The sequence below is a fragment of the Molothrus ater genome, chromosome 3, assembly GCF_012460135.2.
Source record: "Molothrus ater isolate BHLD 08-10-18 breed brown headed cowbird chromosome 3, BPBGC_Mater_1.1, whole genome shotgun sequence".
Lineage (NCBI taxonomy): Eukaryota > Metazoa > Chordata > Aves > Passeriformes > Icteridae > Molothrus > Molothrus ater.
In genome coordinates, this window is record NC_050480.2 from 96,642,158 (window position 1) to 96,662,154 (window position 19,997).

The 19,997-nt window shown below is 35.3% G+C and overlaps 1 protein-coding gene across 6 annotated transcripts in view; it reads right to left on the reverse strand.

Annotated features, from left to right (window-relative positions):
• Nucleotides 1-19,997, reverse strand: part of ADGRB3 (adhesion G protein-coupled receptor B3) — a 446,791-nt gene that overhangs the window by 207,470 nt on the left and 219,324 nt on the right. For all 6 annotated transcript variants that reach the window (XM_036381331.2, XM_054514463.1, XM_036381328.2 and 3 more), the window contains 2 exons: nt 14,898-14,966; nt 10,410-10,518 (listed from right to left, as the gene is read on the reverse strand). In XM_036381331.2, coding sequence (XP_036237224.1) covers nt 10,410-10,518; nt 14,898-14,966 — 178 coding nt within the window. The remainder of the gene's footprint in view (nt 1-10,409; nt 10,519-14,897; nt 14,967-19,997) is intronic.

The following is a 19,997-nucleotide window of genomic DNA, read 5'->3' on the forward strand; positions in this document are numbered from 1 at the left end:
AAGATCTTTGTCTCCTTCCCACTGTAATGGGGCTTAGAGCATAGAAAAAAAAATGTATATTTATCTGTAGTAGAACAAGCCTCTGATTTTTTATCACAAACCTTATCAAAGATTCATTATCTCTACCTTTAGACAGAGCAACAAATGAGGCCCTAAAACTCATACCCAAAGCCAAGGGAAAGAAATACTTACACTGTGAAATGGATGAACTCATGGGTTCAGAAATCACAAGGCACAAAACGTGTGTTAGAAATTTCAGGCCCTGCTGGTGATTTTTAGCCCACCCAGTACACGGACACTTTGGGATGCTTTGAACTGATCTTACTGACACTTAGCTCTGTTGGCATTATACAGTCTGACCTCAGCAGAATAGCAGAGATATATGCAGTCTCTTAGGTTTATATACTGAAGTCCAACTCTCCATATTAAAAAAAGATTAAAAAATTACACTTACAGAAACACAATTGTGCAGAATTATATGTGCATATGTTTACATGGCTTTGAAGCTTGACCTCAATATCTGACAGTCTCAATTCCAAAATAATTATTACCATAAAAATACTTTTATCTGATATTATTAGTCCACTAACACCCTCATGAAACTGACTCAAAAAATGAAATATTACTCTCCAGTTCATTACCTCAATTGTTATGCTACCTTCAGGCTACGCAGTTTGAAAAAGACAGATCTTTACCACTATTTGGAATTAAAACCTACAGTCATTATCAAGGAAATAATACTTTTTCAATACAACAAGTTGATTTGTCTAATATTATGCATGGAAGCTTTTCCCCTCCTTTTTCTGTTTTATTGCTTGGTTGGTTGATTTTTTGGTTGGTTTTTTTGACTCTTTAGATTTTTGTTGTTGCTGTTTCTATTGCGGGGAGTTAATTTTTTTTATTTTTGCAGGGGGAGGGGGCTGTTGTACTTTTATTCTGTATTTGTTTGGGGTTTTGTGGTTTTTCTTGGTTTTTCTTTCCTTGCCCTTGAAAGGCCAGGAAATGAAAAAGAGGTTTGGCAGTATGCCATATCATTAGCTTGGTATAAACCATGTTAACTCCATATTCACAATGGAGCTTTTGGCAATAGACCTGTTTCTGACACAGTGCTAGTATTAGGCAGAGCTAATAGCTGGCTTTATTCCTATTTTAACTGACTTATAATTTCGGGGAGTTTAATTCTATTTAGTTTTCCTTCTTTCATTTTCAGTAGTGAGTAAGTAAAAAAAATTCTGTAGAAATCATTAAAACTGGGCCAGAACTTTGCTATTTGCAGTACTTAGCCACACCATCTCTAGCTGATGTACTACCAGATAATGGCTGGACACTCTTGTGGTAACACTTTCAGGACCAAAAAACCCCAGAATGAGTCATCAATCCATGCAGAATTGCATCTTGTTATTGGACTGTGGTACTCCTGTTTAAGGAAGGACTGTATTGTTTGAAATATCTTGACACTACACTCACTGAACATGATTGTTGCCAGTTGGCACCACCTTAGTGTGAAACGAACTCTCTGGGGTGTGCATTGATTCCATTACTGCATTAATGTAAAATTACCACCATGGATGCTTAATTTCTACCCCCTTAAGCCTCATTCTACCCGGAAATTGTTGGAAGTCACCTAAAGGTCCACCTGTCTGAGGCAGATGAGTGAATAAGGTCAGGTATTTAATTTCTCAGGTCAATAGCTAAATACACCAGTTAATAAATGGCCTGTCATACAAATTGATTTCTCTAGAAAACAACAGCTTTTAATTGCTCATTTCAAGAAACAGAATTATTCAGAAGGGAGTTTGCAGAGGCAGAAATTTAGAAATGATACAACAATATGAGATACATAGATACTGTAAAAAGGAATTTCCACAAACAGGCTGTAGATACTAGTTTCTTTTTCAGTTGGAGACATTTTTTTTAAATGAGACAAGAGCCTGTATGTTGGCATTTTTCATAGCTTCCATTTGTTTAGAATGTTTTACTCCACTTAATATAAGGTAGAGAAGGGAAACACTTTCAATTATTCCAGTTTCCATAGCACCCATTTAAAAATACTGAATGGTTAATTTATTTATCTTTAAGGTCACTTAATAAAGTATATACACAAAACTAACTACAGAATTATGACTGTTACTAAGAGTACAGCTAGGGAATCAAGTTAGGTTTTTATCCCAATTTGTGAAGACTGATAAAGATTCATATAGTAGTTTTCTTCATATTTGGAATTTTCAATCTTAAGTAACAGAGTTGTATTTTCTCAGGATCATTGAGTATGTAGGTTTAGAAAAGAGTGAAAAAGTCTAGTCTTTTATGCTCTGTTCACAGCAAGTTTTCAGGGAACGTGAATCATTTAATAAGCTTATTTTATACTGAGAAAGAAATATGAGCTCTTGAGCATTTACTTCAGGCATTAAGTCAGATGCTGCAGTGAGCGAGACCTTCAAAGTGTGCATGAAGTCTTTCCCCTTTAATCAGTGGAGAAAGCCTGAATCTTCTGAAAGCCAACATATTGATCTGATCAAGGAATTGCTGAGACTGCTGCAAAGGAAATTATATGAATATATATAGAGCAGAAGTATTAAGAGTATAAAAATTTGCAATGGACCTTTCTCTGTAGTTTCCTTATTCTTTTATCTATTTTTTCTCTTCTGGAAGCCTTTAGCTATGGATTGTTACATATGGTTTGAGCAAGTAAAGAATACAGAAACAGGAGAGTGATACTGGCAGTGTGTAAATCCTAGGACTTGAAGGATTTTTTGAGAACTGAAGAGAAAATGTGATAGGTGTTCCCTTTCACATAAGTAGAGCATCTGCTCAATCAACAGCATAGAGGTTTGGGGCAGGAAAGACTGATGGCCCACATCTGAGTGTGAAAAAAAGAGGATGAGAACCAGAAGCCAAAGTCATGAATGAAAAAATATGTGGCAGAAGGCAGAACTTAGAATTTCTCTGACCACCATGTTTTACAATCCAAGAACAAGAGTGTGACCAACTGTGCTCCATAGGACAAGGAGAAAAGCATGAATTTTGCCTGTGAAGACTGTTTTCTCACCTGGCCTATTCCCTGGATGATTCCTTGACAATGTTTACATATTTACATATGAAGTAGGACACACTACCACTACAAGGAGTGATTCCTGTTTGCCTTCTTAAAGGAGCAAGTACAATTCACACAATTGCTTAAAGGTGAAATTTTCCTTTGTGAAAACATGAGGTACTCTGGAATAATTTGATGGAAACAGGAGAGAAATCTGAAGGGCTATTTTGGGGCCACTCTACAGGATCTGAATTTTTATTTGTGTGATAGGTGCAACTTTCTTTCTATTAAGAGAAAATGTTGAAATATTAGCAGCTGAACTTTTATTAACTATAAATACCCACTTTAAAATCTACACTGTGCTTTAGCACTACACAGACTCAGAAAAAGAAGTAATTTAATTTCAAATGAATTCTGAGTATCTGTGTATACATTTATTGAAATACTTGTTTCCTTGCTAAAAATTTTAGACATTTTGTTCATACATTTGTACAAGTTAATATCATCTGTGGCTTTTTTTCTGTTTTCTCTAACATATTTGAAAAAAGACCCTTTCCAAATTTTAAATAAATTCGGTCTCTTGGTATATTTTAGGCCAGCATGACATTTGTGATATATGAGTCAGAGGATCTCAAGTGCTGCATTGAAGACACACATCACTAATTCTAATACAAAAAAAGATAAGCAGATTAAGGCAGACGCCATTCAGCATATAATGTGAACAAGTATCTAGGAAGTAAAAACAGGATTTACAATTTACAAGATGTAAAAGTCTTAGACTGGGATAAGGTGAATGAACCCACAATAACAGACAGCAATCCAACTTGCTTATTTTCTAGCATTCCCAAAGCTCTGCATGTGTACCATTGGTCATGTCTTATAGCTAGAGTAGGTACATTTTCCAAAAGCTCCTTTTGGTCACATTTCTAAGTGTCTCTAGCTAGGACTGGAAAATTTTAAGATACTCTCCATACGCCTGCAGGATTCTTTTTTGTTTTCCTAAAATTTCATGGACATGAACATGAAATGGGAGACTGAAGGTATAACAATAAGGTATGCAAAGAAAGGAGACAATGGACACTTTCAAAACATCTTCTGCCATATGGCATCCTAGACTGTCTGTGAAGGCAGAAATCAGACTGTTTCCTGCCAACGTTTATAAAACTTATGTAAGCAACTCAGTTTCAAGTTTTAAATGAAATGTTAATTACTATACTAAATCAGAGTACCAGTGTCACAGCAGCCATTTTTAAGTTGAGAGATAACAGGTTGTTAAAAGTTGATTTATGCATGGAAATATGGTTTACACTTCTTCATTTTTTCATATAATATTATAGCTAGCTGCATCTACCATGTAGAAACACATCTACTTGCTCCTATTTTGTACCTTGTAGGACTTCGACTTCATGCTTATGCAGAATTAAATGTGGTACAATAGTGTTAGGAATCTTCATTTCTTCCTGTGAGCAAGATTAGACAGAGATGTCAGCCTAGTTTCACTTTGTATTCACTCTTCAGTTTCGCTTTGTATACACTCTTTGTGTACATGCAGTCCCTTTTGACAATCTGTACTCAAATGTCTGTTGTAATCAGTCCAACTCTCAATCTGATTTTTAATTATTATACTTATTTTTTTATTATTTTATTTGGGTTTTTTGATCATTCAGCTCTGAACCTCTCTGTGTTCACAGGTTTTATTGACTCACAAAAAAACACTCTTCTTTGCTTTAGATGACCAGAATCATTGAAACATGAGCTAGTCACTAGGCTGCCTTTACAGCCAGTGGCAAAACTTCCATAAGGCAATCCATGCCCTTATTTTAGATGTCTGAGATGATATTAATTGCTCTCCTGAGCAGAACTCTCCCTTGATTTTAAAGGAAGCTTAGAGTGACTTTGGCAAATTTTGTGATGCTTAAAGTAAGTAAAATGAATCCAAGACATATAATCTCAATTTAAAAGAGTGTTTCAAGTGATAGCTACTGAAAACTGAAAAAAAATCTGTATTTTCTTTAGACTGCTACTTTTGCACACTAATGCTGTTATTTTCTCTGAATGGCTTGATCTACTCCCTCTTAAATGCTCTGTCAAAACTGAATTTAATATGGCAGTGTATATCCTCTCCTTTTCATTTTGCTGTACCTCCTGGAAATCTTCAATCTTTCCCACCTTTGACTAGTCTAAGTAACTTTGTGATATCTGCACATTTTATAAAACTACTGATCATTGAAATATCCGTATTCATAAAATGAACATTAACAGAAAGTGGCTTTTCACATGCTGAAAATTTGCATTTGTTTTTTCCTTTCAGTTCTAAAGAACACCCATGACAACATATTGCTCTTCAAGATTATTTGGGTTTTTATTAATATCATTCTAGAGCTATAAGCTTGATTTTTGACAACAGAATGTCCTTTAACTATTTTTTTGGCTGCTGCTCTTAAGGAAATTTATTTGACAACACTGGGAAAATTTCCCCTTACAAAAGAATCTAAATCTGCAATAGAAATACGTATCCCCTAATACTGCTCTCTGTTTCCAGTTCCACATTCCACCTTTATCTTTAAAGACAGCTGTGCCTGTGGCACTCCAATCTTCCAGTTAGAAATTTCCTTTTTAAGTCAAAGGTTGAATATTTCTTAATAGCAGTTCACCCACCTTTTATTACATATTTTCAAAACTCTTAATGGTTCATCTTGATGAGAACTCAAATCAGCCAAAGCATTGAGATGATCTGCTCAGGTCTTTATTGCTCAGAGAAAAATTCAAAAGGCTATAAAAGCCAAGGTTAATTCTTTAATCTAAAATCAGGAACTTATCTTTAAAACAGACAAAACTGAAAGCTATTGGTTAACAGAGAATGGTAACATGGTTTAAAAGCTTTTGTCCCACTGCATGTTGTATCCTTGCAGGTGGGTCTGTGCTTTCAGTAAATTCAGGGTCACTGAGGGATAGTGAAAGCTTCTGTTTGTTCACACTATCATTTTCGTGCCTGCTCAGCTGGTCTGGAGGAGGAGAAGGTGGAGGAAGAAGAAGAAAAAGAGCAGGATGAGGAAGGAGGCTTCTACCTCCCATCAGAGGCTTTTATTTCACCTAATGATTTCTTAAAGGAGTGCAGATAATACAGAGTGCAATGATATACATATACCATATACAAAACATATACCAACTGTCCCCACCATGCACAAACAAAGTAAATTGTTGCTTTTACATTTGTTATGTTTTTCGTAGTGTATTGGCTATCCTTGAGAGGAAAGCTAATAGGAGATGGGCCTTACTTTAATGGAAATGCATTTGAATTGCCTGAGCTTCCCCAATAAAGTGCAGATATTGGATTATCTGGATTTGAAACCAGTCTTTGATGTTTTGTTCAGAAGAAATGAAAAATTTGTGTTAAAAGCCATCACAATGAAAAGCTTAACAGGGGCATGGCAACTTTTGGCCTTAGCTATTTTCAAATGTATTATAATGTGGCTTGTGATAGCCTACTGTATAGTTAATGTACCTTTCATCACTTCCCCTTTGTCATGAATTGAGAATGTGCAATGGAAATTCATTGCAGCATGGCTGTTTAGTAACTTTTTAAGCCACAACTACTTGTTTCTGTGTCTTGAAAGAAAGAGAAAATAAAACCCCCTCTGTGGAAAATCTCAGGGGATTAGCCTATCTGTGAAACACAATTAGGGGTTCAAATTTTACATCAACTACTATTCAATTAGAAATGTCATTCAATTAGCAATGAACTTATAAACAGAAATTAGTAGAAGGAAACTAAGAACTCACTGTTTTACTGTTAAATTTGCAACAAAATTGGAATTTTTTGAGCAGCAGTTCATATGTAGCTCATATTTAGTTCATATTTAGAGTAATTTTTCTGAACTTTAAAGTGATTTGAAAATGAAAACACAGCAAAAAGCATTTAAAGCATATGACGATGCTGAGGGAATATTTTATGGTAAATAACTATTGATTCAACAGGACTCCTGTGAGCCTCACATCTGTGCCTGGAAATCTCATAGAAACCATTCTAAGGCAAATGGAAGACAGGGAGGTGATTAAAGACAGCAACACAGCTTCACCTTGGGCAAGTCTGCCTAACCAACTTAGTGGTCTTCTGTGATGGAGTGACTGCATCAGTGGACAATGCAAGAGCTAGGGATGCCCTCTGGACTTCTGTAAAACCTTTGACATGGTCCCAACAACACCCTTCTCTCTAAATTGTAGAGGTATGGATTTGACGGGGGGACTCTTTGATAGATTAGAATTTGGTTGGTCACATCCAGAGGGTAGCGGTTCATGGCTCAGTATACTGATGGACACTTGACAAGCGGTGTCCCTCAGGAGTTTGAGTTGGGACAAGTACTGTTTAACATCTTCATCAATGACAAATGTGTCCCCAGCAAGTCTGTAGAAGGCACCGAGCTGAGTGGTGTGGTTGACACACCTGAATAATAGGATCTGGAAAAGCTCAAGAACTGGGCCCACTGGATCCTCAAGAGGTTCAACTAGTCCAAGTGCAAGGTGCTGCACCTGGGTTGCTGCTACCCAACCCCTGGCATCAGCACAGGCTGAGTGAGACTAGCCCTGAGAAGAAGGACTTGGGAATACTGGGGGATCAAAAGCTAGACCTGAGGGCTAGCAGCCCAGAAAGCCAGTTGTATCCTGAACTGCATCAAAAGCAGCACAGCCAGCAGGGTGAGGGAGGTGCTCTTGCCCCTCGACCCTGGTGAGACCCCACCTGCAGTGCTCCAGCCAGCTCTGGGGTTCCCAGCACAGGAAGGACATGAATCTATGAGGACAGATTGAGAATGTTGTTCTGCCTGGAGAAGAGAGGGCTTCAGGCAAACCTTATTGCAGCCTTTCACTGTCTGAAGGGGGCCTATAAGAAAGATGAACAAACTTTTTAGCGGGCCGTTGAAATAGGACAAGGGGTGATGGTTTTGACCTAAACAGGATAACTTTAGACTAGATATAAGGAAAAGATTTTTTACAATAGGGGTTGGTAAACACTGAAACAGGTTTTCCAGAGATGTAGTAGAAGATACCACATCCCTGGAAACATTCACAGTTACACGCTACAGGGCCCTGAGCAATCAGTGAGTTGAAAATGTATCTTCTAAGCCAAACTGTTCTATGATTTTATTCTATGAACTATTGGATTTTTCTATTTAAAGATGAATACAGTTAAAATTTGGGTCTCATTTATGCACAATATCCGCTGCCTGAATTAAATGTGTTTGTCAACTTAAAAGAATTGTTATAGATAAGACTTCACATATTTATAAACTCTTGTTGGTATAGAACAATTATTGCTGACCAGTCAAAAACTGCATAGTTTATTCTTTTCAGTTGAGATCAACATATATATTTCCTAAACCCACACATACAGAGTCAGACAGTTTATGCCAATGCCCTGAGGACAGCTATACTAAAACTGAATTATTCCAGATACATTCCTTTCTTGTTAGTGAAAATAAGAAATTATTCCTTACTGATAACAGCCTTCTGTCTCCATCTCAGCATGTCACCTGAGCTCAAGTATTCTGATCAATGACTTGCAACGCAGTGACCCTGTCCTTTTTTGATGGCTGACCAAGCATGGGGTGGATAAACTCATGCCAATACATCAAGGCACAGAGCTAGGAAGTCAGATTAAACCAATAAATTCATTTCCAGTTTTCACCACTCATTTCTCAGTTTTTTTTCTATTCCTTTGATGGTAGGAACAGACCTCCTGGGTGCCTAAAAATACCTTATATGTGGGAAGAAGAAGATAATCAAAAGAAAGATTGTAAAGATTCTGCAGTTATCTAAACCAGCCAGTGCACAGCAAAGCTTCTGATCCAATTGGAATGTTGTTGGTGTTTCCCATGTGAAGCCATGAATATGGAGAGACACAGATTATTTGAATGCGCCTTCTTAATCTGAATGCATTTGCCTGTTTGATATTTTTTTCACATTTTTCAGAGGACAAACAGATTAGAATGTACTACAATGTGCCAAGCAGCACGGACTGTGTGCTTTAAAAAAGTTCAACTTTTTATTTTGTCAGAAAATTTTCATAGAAACAACATTTCAGAAAAGATACTTTCCTTTATGAATTTGTGGAGGGTCTAGCACAATGAAGGACTGGCAACTGGAAGAAGCTTTAAGTGGTATTAAAGTGCAAACAGTAGTACCACAAAAATAATAAATCACTGGTTAAAACCCTCCTGCAATGTTTTAAACATTTTAAGGCTGACAGACTTCTTTTTGTGGAGTTCTTTGAAATGTCTCCAGTACAAGGTTGTGCCTTATAGTACTGTCATTCTGTAATATGAACTGAACAACAATAATAAATATTTATTATTGTAGAGAAGCTAGCTAAATATTCAACAGGGACAATCCAACATTTTCCCTGCTTTATTCCACCAACTAATTTCAAAATGACCATATTTTCTTACTCATTCTAATGACTTGCTGAAAAACTGACATATATGTGCAGTAAGATGCTAACTTAAAATCTGAAAAAATGTATTAACACCAGAAGTTTTGCTATCAGACAACACATATTTTGGATTTATTCCTTTCATACAACTTCCTAATACTTTCCTGGCACTATAAAAATGCAGCTACAGCAAGTTAATTGAATAAAAAAGGTACTAAAAAAAGACAAAATGATTAGAGAATAGCTTTTCAAACAGATTTTTAAGTTTAATTTAAAAAAATGCTTTCATTCCAGCTCATTTATTATTTACTAATAAATGTAATTGAGTTGCCAGGTATTTTTATATTTGATGTATGTTATTATATGACTATTACATGGCGACGCTCCAGTAGCAAAAACAAAGTTTGAAAAATAAATCTAAATAAAATTTTGAAACTTTTACACATAGAAAAACTAACATAACAAATTCTAAGCTTTAATTATTTTAGCAACTAATGTATATTTTTAAAATTATTGTTCGTCTATATTGATTATTATCACACCATAACATGTGCAAAGACTTTTTTGGGGAGAATGGAATATTAAAAGACAATTTCAACAAAATAAACACTTCTCACACTATAAACTATATGAATTTTAACTCAATTAGCACAATTTCATAAATTAGCATTTGAAACACTACATCTCCTGGAAACACTCTACCTACAGTTCATAGTATTGTGGTGAGTATTTTCTTAATTTCGATTCTAAAATGTTGCATTATATTTTGAGATATAATTATGAAGAAATCTGACATGTAAGCCATTCTGCATGTGCTAAACCAGAGAGGGGATAAACAAGCAACAGATAATCTGGAATGTGACAGAAGCAGTAACTCTATAGTACATACTTGGAACTTCTGATTTTCAATAGGTCATAAATTTGATAGAAGAAATTTCTATTTCTTACCTACATTTCCAGTCATTAGGTATGAATTCTGAAAGTCCATCATTCCCATTCCAACAATGTGTATAAAATCTTCAATCACCTGCATTAACTCCACTGAACCTGGATAGATCTAACAAAAGAAGGTCAGACATGCCATTTACTATAATATCAAAATGTCTACAGCTGCAAATTCAAATAAAATCTAAATGCCATCAAAAGCAAATTGAGAAGTAACAGTCAAACAGATATAATAGTCTGTTTATATCCTCATATAAACAGACACTACTTCCCACGAAGTTACGTGAAATCAACTGTGCACTGGAACTGTGGAAAATGTTTCCGCTAAGTCACTGCACTTCTCAAAAACTTAGGGGCCATTACTTTCATTAATGGTTAAAGCATTTCATATTGCAGAACAGCTCTAATTAAAATATTCTCCCTTCCTCTGAAGATGTCTTCAGTAACTTCAGAACTACTGATACAAACAGTAATGCAAATCTTACTGTGGCCTTGCCAGTATGATATCCTTTGTTGCATTACTCAACATGTAAGTAAGTTAAATTTTTACTGGCACTACTATTTTCATTGCTGATATGGAGTAGTAGAATCATAGAATATTGGAGGTTAGAATGGGCCAGTGGAAATCATCTAGCTCAAGCCTCTGTGGAAAGCAAGATCAGCTCTAGCAAGTTGCCCAGGAACACACACAGCTGGATTCTAAATGTCTCCCAGGAAGATGACCCCAGTGCTTATCTGCACAACATGTTCTAGCATTCAATCACTCCCACTCCCACTTTTTCATATACATGAATGGCCTTTTCTGTATTTTAATTTTTGTGCCTTGTTTTTTATTCTGTCAACAGACACCATTGAGACTTGGCTCAGTCTTCTTAATCTTTTCCCTTTCAGGAATTTTTAATATTGTCATGTTTCCAAGCAAAAGAGTGTCAGCTATTTCAGCCTATCCTTGCATATCTAATGCTCTACTCCCCTAAACAACTTCATGGTATTTTTCTGGGTTCATGCCATTACTTTGTGTCTTGTACTGAGGAGCCCAGAACTGGACAGAGTAAACTAAAATAAATGCCAGTAGCCTTGGCATTGCTAATGTAGCCTCTCAATTTGGCTTTAAAAGTTATAAAACCACATTTTCAAAAAATAAAATTTATTTGCAAAGCTGTAAGCTTTTAAAAATAATTTTTAAAGCTTTTAAAAATAATTTAAAAATATGAAACATTTTCTTTTATATTTAACAATAGTACAGTAAGGATTCATCAACAAAACAGCATTAGAGATATAAAAGTTATCAATACGACTAAAAGTTCTGTTCATATCACATACATAAAAAAAAAAATTTGGTTTTTATTGCCTGTGAATGAACAAGACAGTTTTCAGTAACAGAGTGTTGTGCAATAGAAAAAATAACAGATGACCTGTTCATGATGGTTTTTTCTTCATATCAGTGAAATGTCCAAATTCAACTTTATAAGCAATATTCAACCCATTCTTTCCACTACTGGGACTGCAGACTCTAAAAAAGCCCTACAGAGACTATAAATTCCAGCATGCTGCACTTCATCTTCATCTTGCTCTACCTATCTAGATCCACAGTTGTTAGGTTCAGAATAGTGAACTTTTTTGCTTTGTTTTCTGCATGGATCTGTTAATAAAAGCTAGGGTAGTAATACTGTTTTGAAGAAGAATTTGTTGTGATAATTATGATCCTAACAGGTTGCTAATGCTGCTTCAGGTGACAGACTCAATGTCCATCTTCTTAAGGATGAATTACTGAGGTCCTAAGTGTGGTTTTTGCATCCATCTCATTCAAAGCACACATACTCACAGATTATGTACTAAGGAAAAATGTCAGATTTTTTAAACGCTCGTTCATGCATACAAAATTTTATAGTAATAAACTGTTGAGCACTCAGTTGAGCAGGTACTCTGGGTTTTTCTGAAGGATTGAAGTACTGGTTAATCAATAGGATGCTGGCAGATCTTGATGAAGAATATGCAGAACAGCTCCCATGTTTTGAAACTCCAGTATAAACTTACACACTGTGGATTGAAAGGGATTGTGAGCAGTGCTTTACATCAGCTCTTAAAAAAAGGCAAATATAAAGTGAGTGCTGGTTATCTGAATGTTATATAACCTGTAATTAATGGTTATTAACTGTTGGCATTTCAGCTAGAAAAACAGATGTGTTGAGGCATTGCAGCTGTATACTTGATTGAAAGTCAGCAATTTGCTGACAGTGAGTAAGATTTTCTTTCCAGCAGAGAATCTAGAAAACAGGCTAAGAGATCTATGCTAACAGTAGCTGTGGAGTTTAAGAAAACTGTGCAAGCTGGCAAAAAGGTTGGTCAGACTGCACCTAGGTTTGCAATGTTTTATTATAGAACATTAAGCTGAGTGACTGAAGCAGAAACAGAATCACCTTTATTCACTAGTGCCTGCTCACTCCTCCAAACTGTTATGAAGAGCTACTTGCTTCCAAGGTTACTTTGAGCCTGCTTACATAACTGCACAAGAACAGTAATAAAATGAGGGGCATTGGGGCGGTCGTATCTCAGTGGTCTAAAATTGAGTGAAGCCTCTAGCTTTGCAACCAGGAATCTATGGCCCCAATACTCCTGGATTCAGCTCATCTTGGTTTTTTTTTGGGTTTCTGCTGTACCTAGATCTGCGAGAATGATTTACCAGGCAGAGAGAAGGAGGAAAAGTACAAACAACTTGTTCCCTCTCTGTTTTTCAACACTGCTCCTTCTACAAGCAGCAGTGAAAAGAGGGAACTGGAGATTTACTGTTGCCTCTTTGTCTCCACATTCTCAGAATTTCCTCTTAAGTGCTGCCATCCCCAAATCTCCAGTGTCAGAGGGCTGACATGGCATGGGTAAGCAGGCAAGGTGGAGGTAGAAGACAAGGTCGATAACATAGCAGTGGTATCATGTCTGTTTATTAGTAAAATAATTGCTTAATATTGGTTTCCTTATCTTGGTGTTGTTTATGGAAACTGCCCACATGTATGTGCTTTTGCTGCTTCCATCCATCACTGCTAAAGAAAATGACACACTTTGTCTATTTTTGTATCTGGCTCTTCTAGAGAGGGACAGAATAACAGGAAAAGAAAAAATATGATTCCCAGATGAATTGTACTGGGTCAGCTGCAGTGTCATATGCCTACTGCAAGGTTTGAATTAGTAGTGAAAAAACCTGATCTTCCCTTTCTCAGTGATATCATAAACGTGAACTTACAGAACTGAGGGTAAATAGCTTCAATGATCTTTAAGTACCTTGTGATTTATTAGGAATGACACAAAAAGTGAACAAAGTTCAAGTATTTATAGAACACAGTCACAATGACTACACAAGAGTAGAGCACAGATCTATGTCAGCTATTTTCTTGCCTTGGACAGTAGCAAAAAGCTGATATCTAAGGAAGAGTATAAGGGAGCAGGAATATAGTGATACTTACTTGGAAAGTCTTGCCCAGCTTTTTTTGCCAGAAGACTGCCTTATGCAAAACCATGGACTTTCTTCCATAAATTTGCCTATTTACCTTTTTAACTTGTGTCCTTTCAGTTGTAAGAAGTTCTGCAAGGTAGCCTTCTACAGAATAAGTATGTCCTGTATTCATTCTGAATCTGCCACTGTTTTGACGTCCTTTAGTTATTTTACAAGAAGCACAAATGAGTAGATTTTGTATTCCTCTTTTCCATTCTGAAGTATCTTGTTTTGTTTAATCCTTCTCCATAAAGAAATGTTTCCCTGCCTTTGAGCATCCCCACAAACTTTCCTCTTTACATAACTAAGTTCATCCCCATTGTCAGTGTTATTTGTACCTGAATAAACCTGACAGTATTATGGTCATGTTCAAGAACACAAATCTTAACATTGTCCAGTAACTTCTTGGTACAAGAAGTTCACATGTAGGAAATATAGGAAATTCTTATATCCAAGAAAAAAAAAAGGGGGTGGTATTTGAATTTTAGCTCTTTTATCATACATTCATGATTTTTGCTAGACGTTCTGATTTTATAAAAATTTCTAGACCAGAAACTTTCAGTCCTGAGGATGACAACTGTTCTTCTAAATACAACCTTATATGACAGGTCTACTGTTTGCATTTCTGTAAGTTGTTTAGGGGTGTTGTATGAGGTCTTTGGGTGGGGTCTGATGTGTTGTGTTTGACAAAAGCAGTATTGCAGCTAGCCCTCGGTAGCAGTTTTCAGCTTTTGTATGTACTTCATTACAATGTCCAAAGCAAAGACATAGTGAATATTCCTATGGAATATTAATAAAAATCTATTTTTATCAAGAGAAGCAACTTATATTCTAAATATAATTTCAATATATGAAATTAGCTGGTGGGTCCTGGAATTGCTCCTTTCTGAAAACGACCAATTTTTCTCCCAAATATTCTATCACTTAGGATTTTCTTTCAACTACAGCAGGGTGCATCTTTATCCTGATTCTGAAAACATATATTAAATTTTGTCAAATCTTACCTGTTGCGCATCTTCCCATTTCTCTTTGTTTTCTTCATCTAATAGATTACTTATGATTTGAAAGAAGTTCTGAAAAATCAATCAAATGAAAGACTAAGTAAAATTATTTGAAAGACATGAACAACCACATCCTTAATCTAACATCAAGAAGGCTTTCCTTTCCCTATTACAGATACAGCTCTGCAGCCTATTTTCTGTCAGTAGAAGAGTAGCAAAATAATACATTAGACTGAAAAAAGGGCACATATTTTATGGCAAATTTTTAATACTTGTGTATATAATCAGGTTCCATAGTACCACTTCTTATGAAACAAGAACCATTTTAAACTTGCTAAACTTTTAAATGTGATCGTGTTCTATTCACAAATTGCTCTCATTCCAGAAACTAGACAACTACAGATTTTGCAGAAAACCAAAGTACATTTAAAAAAGCACCAGTTTCCAGTCTTTAGTTTCTATTCAAAATGAGAAAATGATCCTTAATAACCATATATAGGGCATTCAATGACATTTCATTGGTCAATACAGTTTCAAATCAGATGCTTTTTACTTCTATATGTCACACTTGTCTCTATCCTTTTAGGAATTTCAACTTAAAAGGAATAAGCAGTTTCTGTTTCTTTGACCTTAAGCTGTTAACTCCTTTTTCTTATTCTCCTATTCATTTAAGTATAAGGGAAAAAATGCAGAACAGTTAGATACAAATCATACATTTAAAAAATCACTTTTCTCCAAATGTTTGTGGAGAAATCTCTTTTCTAATTTTGTCTGCTCTCTCTAGCAATTTGTATTCCCAACTTCTTCGTCCCTAAAAGCTAAGAATTTGTACAGTCTGTTCTCATCTCTGTATCACATTTTGTGCAGAATGTCAATTTTTTCTACAGCCTGCCAATTATAATTTTTCTGTTCCTTCATAAAAGATACATGTAGTTTCCAGTAACCTTAGCTGAAGAGTGCAATTAAGTTCCCCACAATTTCAAAAAACTTTAACTGGAATACCGACAATGTGACCTTGCTGGAACTCAGATTACTGGTCACTACCCCATCTGCACCTACTTTTTAGGCATTTTGCGGAATAAACAGGACCTTAATAAGGTTTAAGTAAGAAGCACCTTTAACTCACTATTAATGAAAGTACAAAGGATTCAACTGCACAATGACTAAAACTAGAAAGGAAAAACTTCCAACATTAGTCTGTGGTGGGTATGCTTGAAAAGATATTTATTTCAAACTAGAGATATCACCAACATTTTAGGTGTCTCACAACTATATAAGTAAAAAATTTTAGGATGCAAAATTGAAGAAAACTTGTGAAAACTATTTTTATAATAACATTTTACCAGTCTAAATTGGTCCCAATACTAAGCACCTGACAAGCAAGAGGATCTATCTTTGCCTAGCCATTAGGATGTTAACCATGCTAACTATAAAATTCACATGGATAAAAATTTCTTTAACTTGACCAAATTTACTCTAGAGGTGACTGAAATTTTGCTGAATTTGGACAAAATAATCCTGTTCATTAATGAGGCTACAACTCTTCTCTTACTGAGGTCACGAGCAAAATATCCACAAGTTTCAGTAACACACAAACTTCATGAAAAGAAACAAAATGGCTCAGCAAGCTCCTATGAAAATTTAAGTAAGCATTTGGACAAGATGGGAAATAATGATAGGACATTAAAGAAAAATGTTTTCATTATTTGATCCAATTTACAGCAATACTAAAGAATTTCCAGTCAAGTTAAGAAGAATAGATATAGTTACACAGTGCTTATATACCTGGAATACATTTAATCCCTTTCAGACATTCCATAACAAAATAAACCACAATGCAAGGAGTTCCATTTGGTATTTGTTACAAAGGATTTGCCTGTTTAACCAGGTTGTCAGATCACAAATCTGTAAATGCATCTTCAGCTATGAAAAATGTATATCTTCACTGGTCCCCCAAGTAAAATAAATTATATTGGTCAAAGCATGCCAGTTTCATGGCACTATAATCACACTTACTGTAGGGCATTGTAATTTGGTGAAGACTTCTGCTAGGTAGAGTTTGCCTTATGAAAGATTTTGCCTGAAGGAAAACACTTTTCCAAACATGGTAGTTCTCAACTCTTCCAGTGTAATACTGTAGAAATGCAGTGGATGGAAATTTTAACTTTAACTTATTAGGGCATTGGTAGCAATCTAGCAGCAGCTGCATGGAACTCTGTGTGGGATAATTTATCATACTAGAGAGTTGTTCTGAAGGTAGTTTTTCATTACACTGCAGACACTGATTCCCCTGCAGTCTAAACCTTAATTGCAAAAGTATCCATGTCTGTCTAATGAGATCTATCTGACAGTTGCCTAGATTGCATGAAGAGCACTCAGGAGTTTAAAATGTTTCTTGCAGATGATATATTACATGGCTTTTAACTAATACATAATAATATTATGTATTAGTTAAATTTTATATTTATCTTAGTTACAGAAAGAATTAAAATTACCAATAATTGACAGAAATATATGTGGAAAAGTTTATAAATATGCTAGACTCAAACACAAACAAAAGATGAGCAATAAATTGCCTAATATATATTTTTGCACTTGCCAAAAAAGTATAAATTAGGTGTATGAACTTAGTAATACGAATATATTTCTTCTTGGGATCTTTTTTTCTCTATTTCTAATCTTGGTTGGTGCCATATTTATGGTAGCACTGGAGGGTGAGATGTGTGCAGGTTTTTCAGTCCAAGTGATTTTTCAAAGCAATGCCAGTGCTTTGTGAATTAAACGGAGATGAGCAAATGGATTTGCTGCTTCAATAATGAATAGATATGAGATGTATTTAAAAATGTGACAGGGGAGGAAGGGTTAAAAAGTCTTTGTCCTACTTTGACTACTCTCTTGTTTATTGCATTAATCATGAAAGAAACAGCATTGTCCTTTAGTAAAATGATTGACAGGTGTGAAGGCTAAATTTTAGAAGCATTATGGATGTGATCTGAGGGAATTACTGCAGTAAACACTGGACCTCCCTGCAGAATCAAGCTTCTTTCTTTCATAACCAGGCTTGCATATTACTGAACTGGTCACTATAGAAAGTGTTGGGACAGCCAGAACCAAATTTTGAAGTCCTTTATTTTTGCCCTTTTATTTTTGATGATCATGCCAGTTACAGCTGGGAATGGACAATGACATTTTCCTCATTTAATTTCCTTCCTTTCAATTTTTTCTACTGTAATACAATGGCTGCAGTTCTCTGTTCCAGTCCAAATTCTTTGACCCTCTCTGCAGGCATAAAGCTGTCAGAAATCCTTTTATACAGTTAGAGAAGAATTCCTCCCTAGGAGGAATTAATGGATAGCCTTAAGTCACCTCCACTTTTGGACTTCAGCATAGTGAATGTATGTGTGGGAGGGGGAAGGTGGAGGGAAAAAGGATTGGACAATCCTGTTAAACCCTGACTCACAGCAATAGTCCCTATGGCTAATATAAAAGGGATTAGACTGCTCTAACTTCTTTGGGGAGAAACCTTTCTTCCTGTTGGTTGCTGCATCAGGGGATTGTAGAACTTGCTTTGCCATTCTGTCCTGAAATGCAGTTACTTTCCTGCCATCCTGTCCTTAGAAGGAAGTTCAAGCACTTTTAGACCAGTTCCAGATAACATTTCAAAATGTTGCTTTCATTTTGCTTATTTAAAATTTGTATTTTCTTCCTGGTAGAATCATTCTCACCTAAGTGCAGTGTCCATCTCATAGCCTCAGTGTACCTGCAGAGGGTATTTTAAAGAATTCCTATATTAAATGAAAAACCTTGCTTACAGAAGAATTGAATGACTTGTCTTGCAATCTTCTGCTACTGTACTGATATTCTCAGTCACCGATACAAGACATCTTCTTGTTCAACTGCATCATAAATGGTTATTTTTGTTCCTGACATTGTATGTTCAAGTATGCATAGATACTGTGGCAAAAAACAGTTAAAAAATGCAAAATAAAAGGAGTCATGTAATAAATACCTTGGCACTACATATGCATACCTTAAAACTTTATTTTGCTCTTGGAATTGTCTGCCTAAACAAGAGGCATTTTCAATGCAGCACATCAGGCAGCAGCACCTTCATTTTTGAGAATTAGCTGGAAATTTTCAAATTTTATCTCACTTTTCTGTTCATTCATTTTGTTATGGAGTCTCTGAATCACAAATCTTGCACTATTCATGAATATTAATACTGAATATAAAACAGATATTGTAGTCATTTGAAGGACCATTTAGATGGATGGAGTGTATGAGAAACAAATATATTCAGACATATATACTTTTTCTTTCTCAGTCATAATTCAAGTGTTGTTTTTGTATGGATCTTAAAAAAAAAGCCTGTTGTCCATAATTCATCATAACCTACTTTTCCAACATCACACAAAATGATAAATTATGGCTTTTAGGGATTTTAAACCTCATTCATGCATTTCTGATAATTTCTTAGGAACCAAAATACATCAAATAAGAAATTCTACTCTTTATCTAGTTAAAATATAGAATGGAATTAGAACATCACACAGAGCTTCTACATAAAGAAGACTTTTCATGCAATTTTAATTTTTACCTTTTTGTCACTCACTTTGATGATGAGCTAGGAAGTATGAAAGTATGTCCTAATGAAAATAAAAAATAAATACAATACTCCAGAGTATGGTAGAATATGACATATGTTTACATATGGAAAAATCCATGTTTCTCAGAAATTTATAGTAAATTTTAAACTTTTGCTACTGAGCCAGGATTTCACTATCATCGGAAGTCAGTAGAAGGAACCTTTCTTAATATATCCCCTGGGCCAAACACATGTTTTAGTCTGATTTCACTTACTTTCCTGAATACTGTCCACTGTTTTGTTTTTTTTTTTAATTTTACCTTAGCTTGATGTTTGTTCTTTTTTCTTTTTCTTTTCTTTTTTGATACTTTTATTTTTTCTGACTTGGAATTTGAGTGTCTTTTTAAACTGGGATTAAAGAACTCTTTGTATTTAGGCATGCAAATACTGAAATACAGTTATTTTTCTTTGGTTTGAGAAATCCTTCAGAATATGGCTTACCAATTGTTATATTTTTA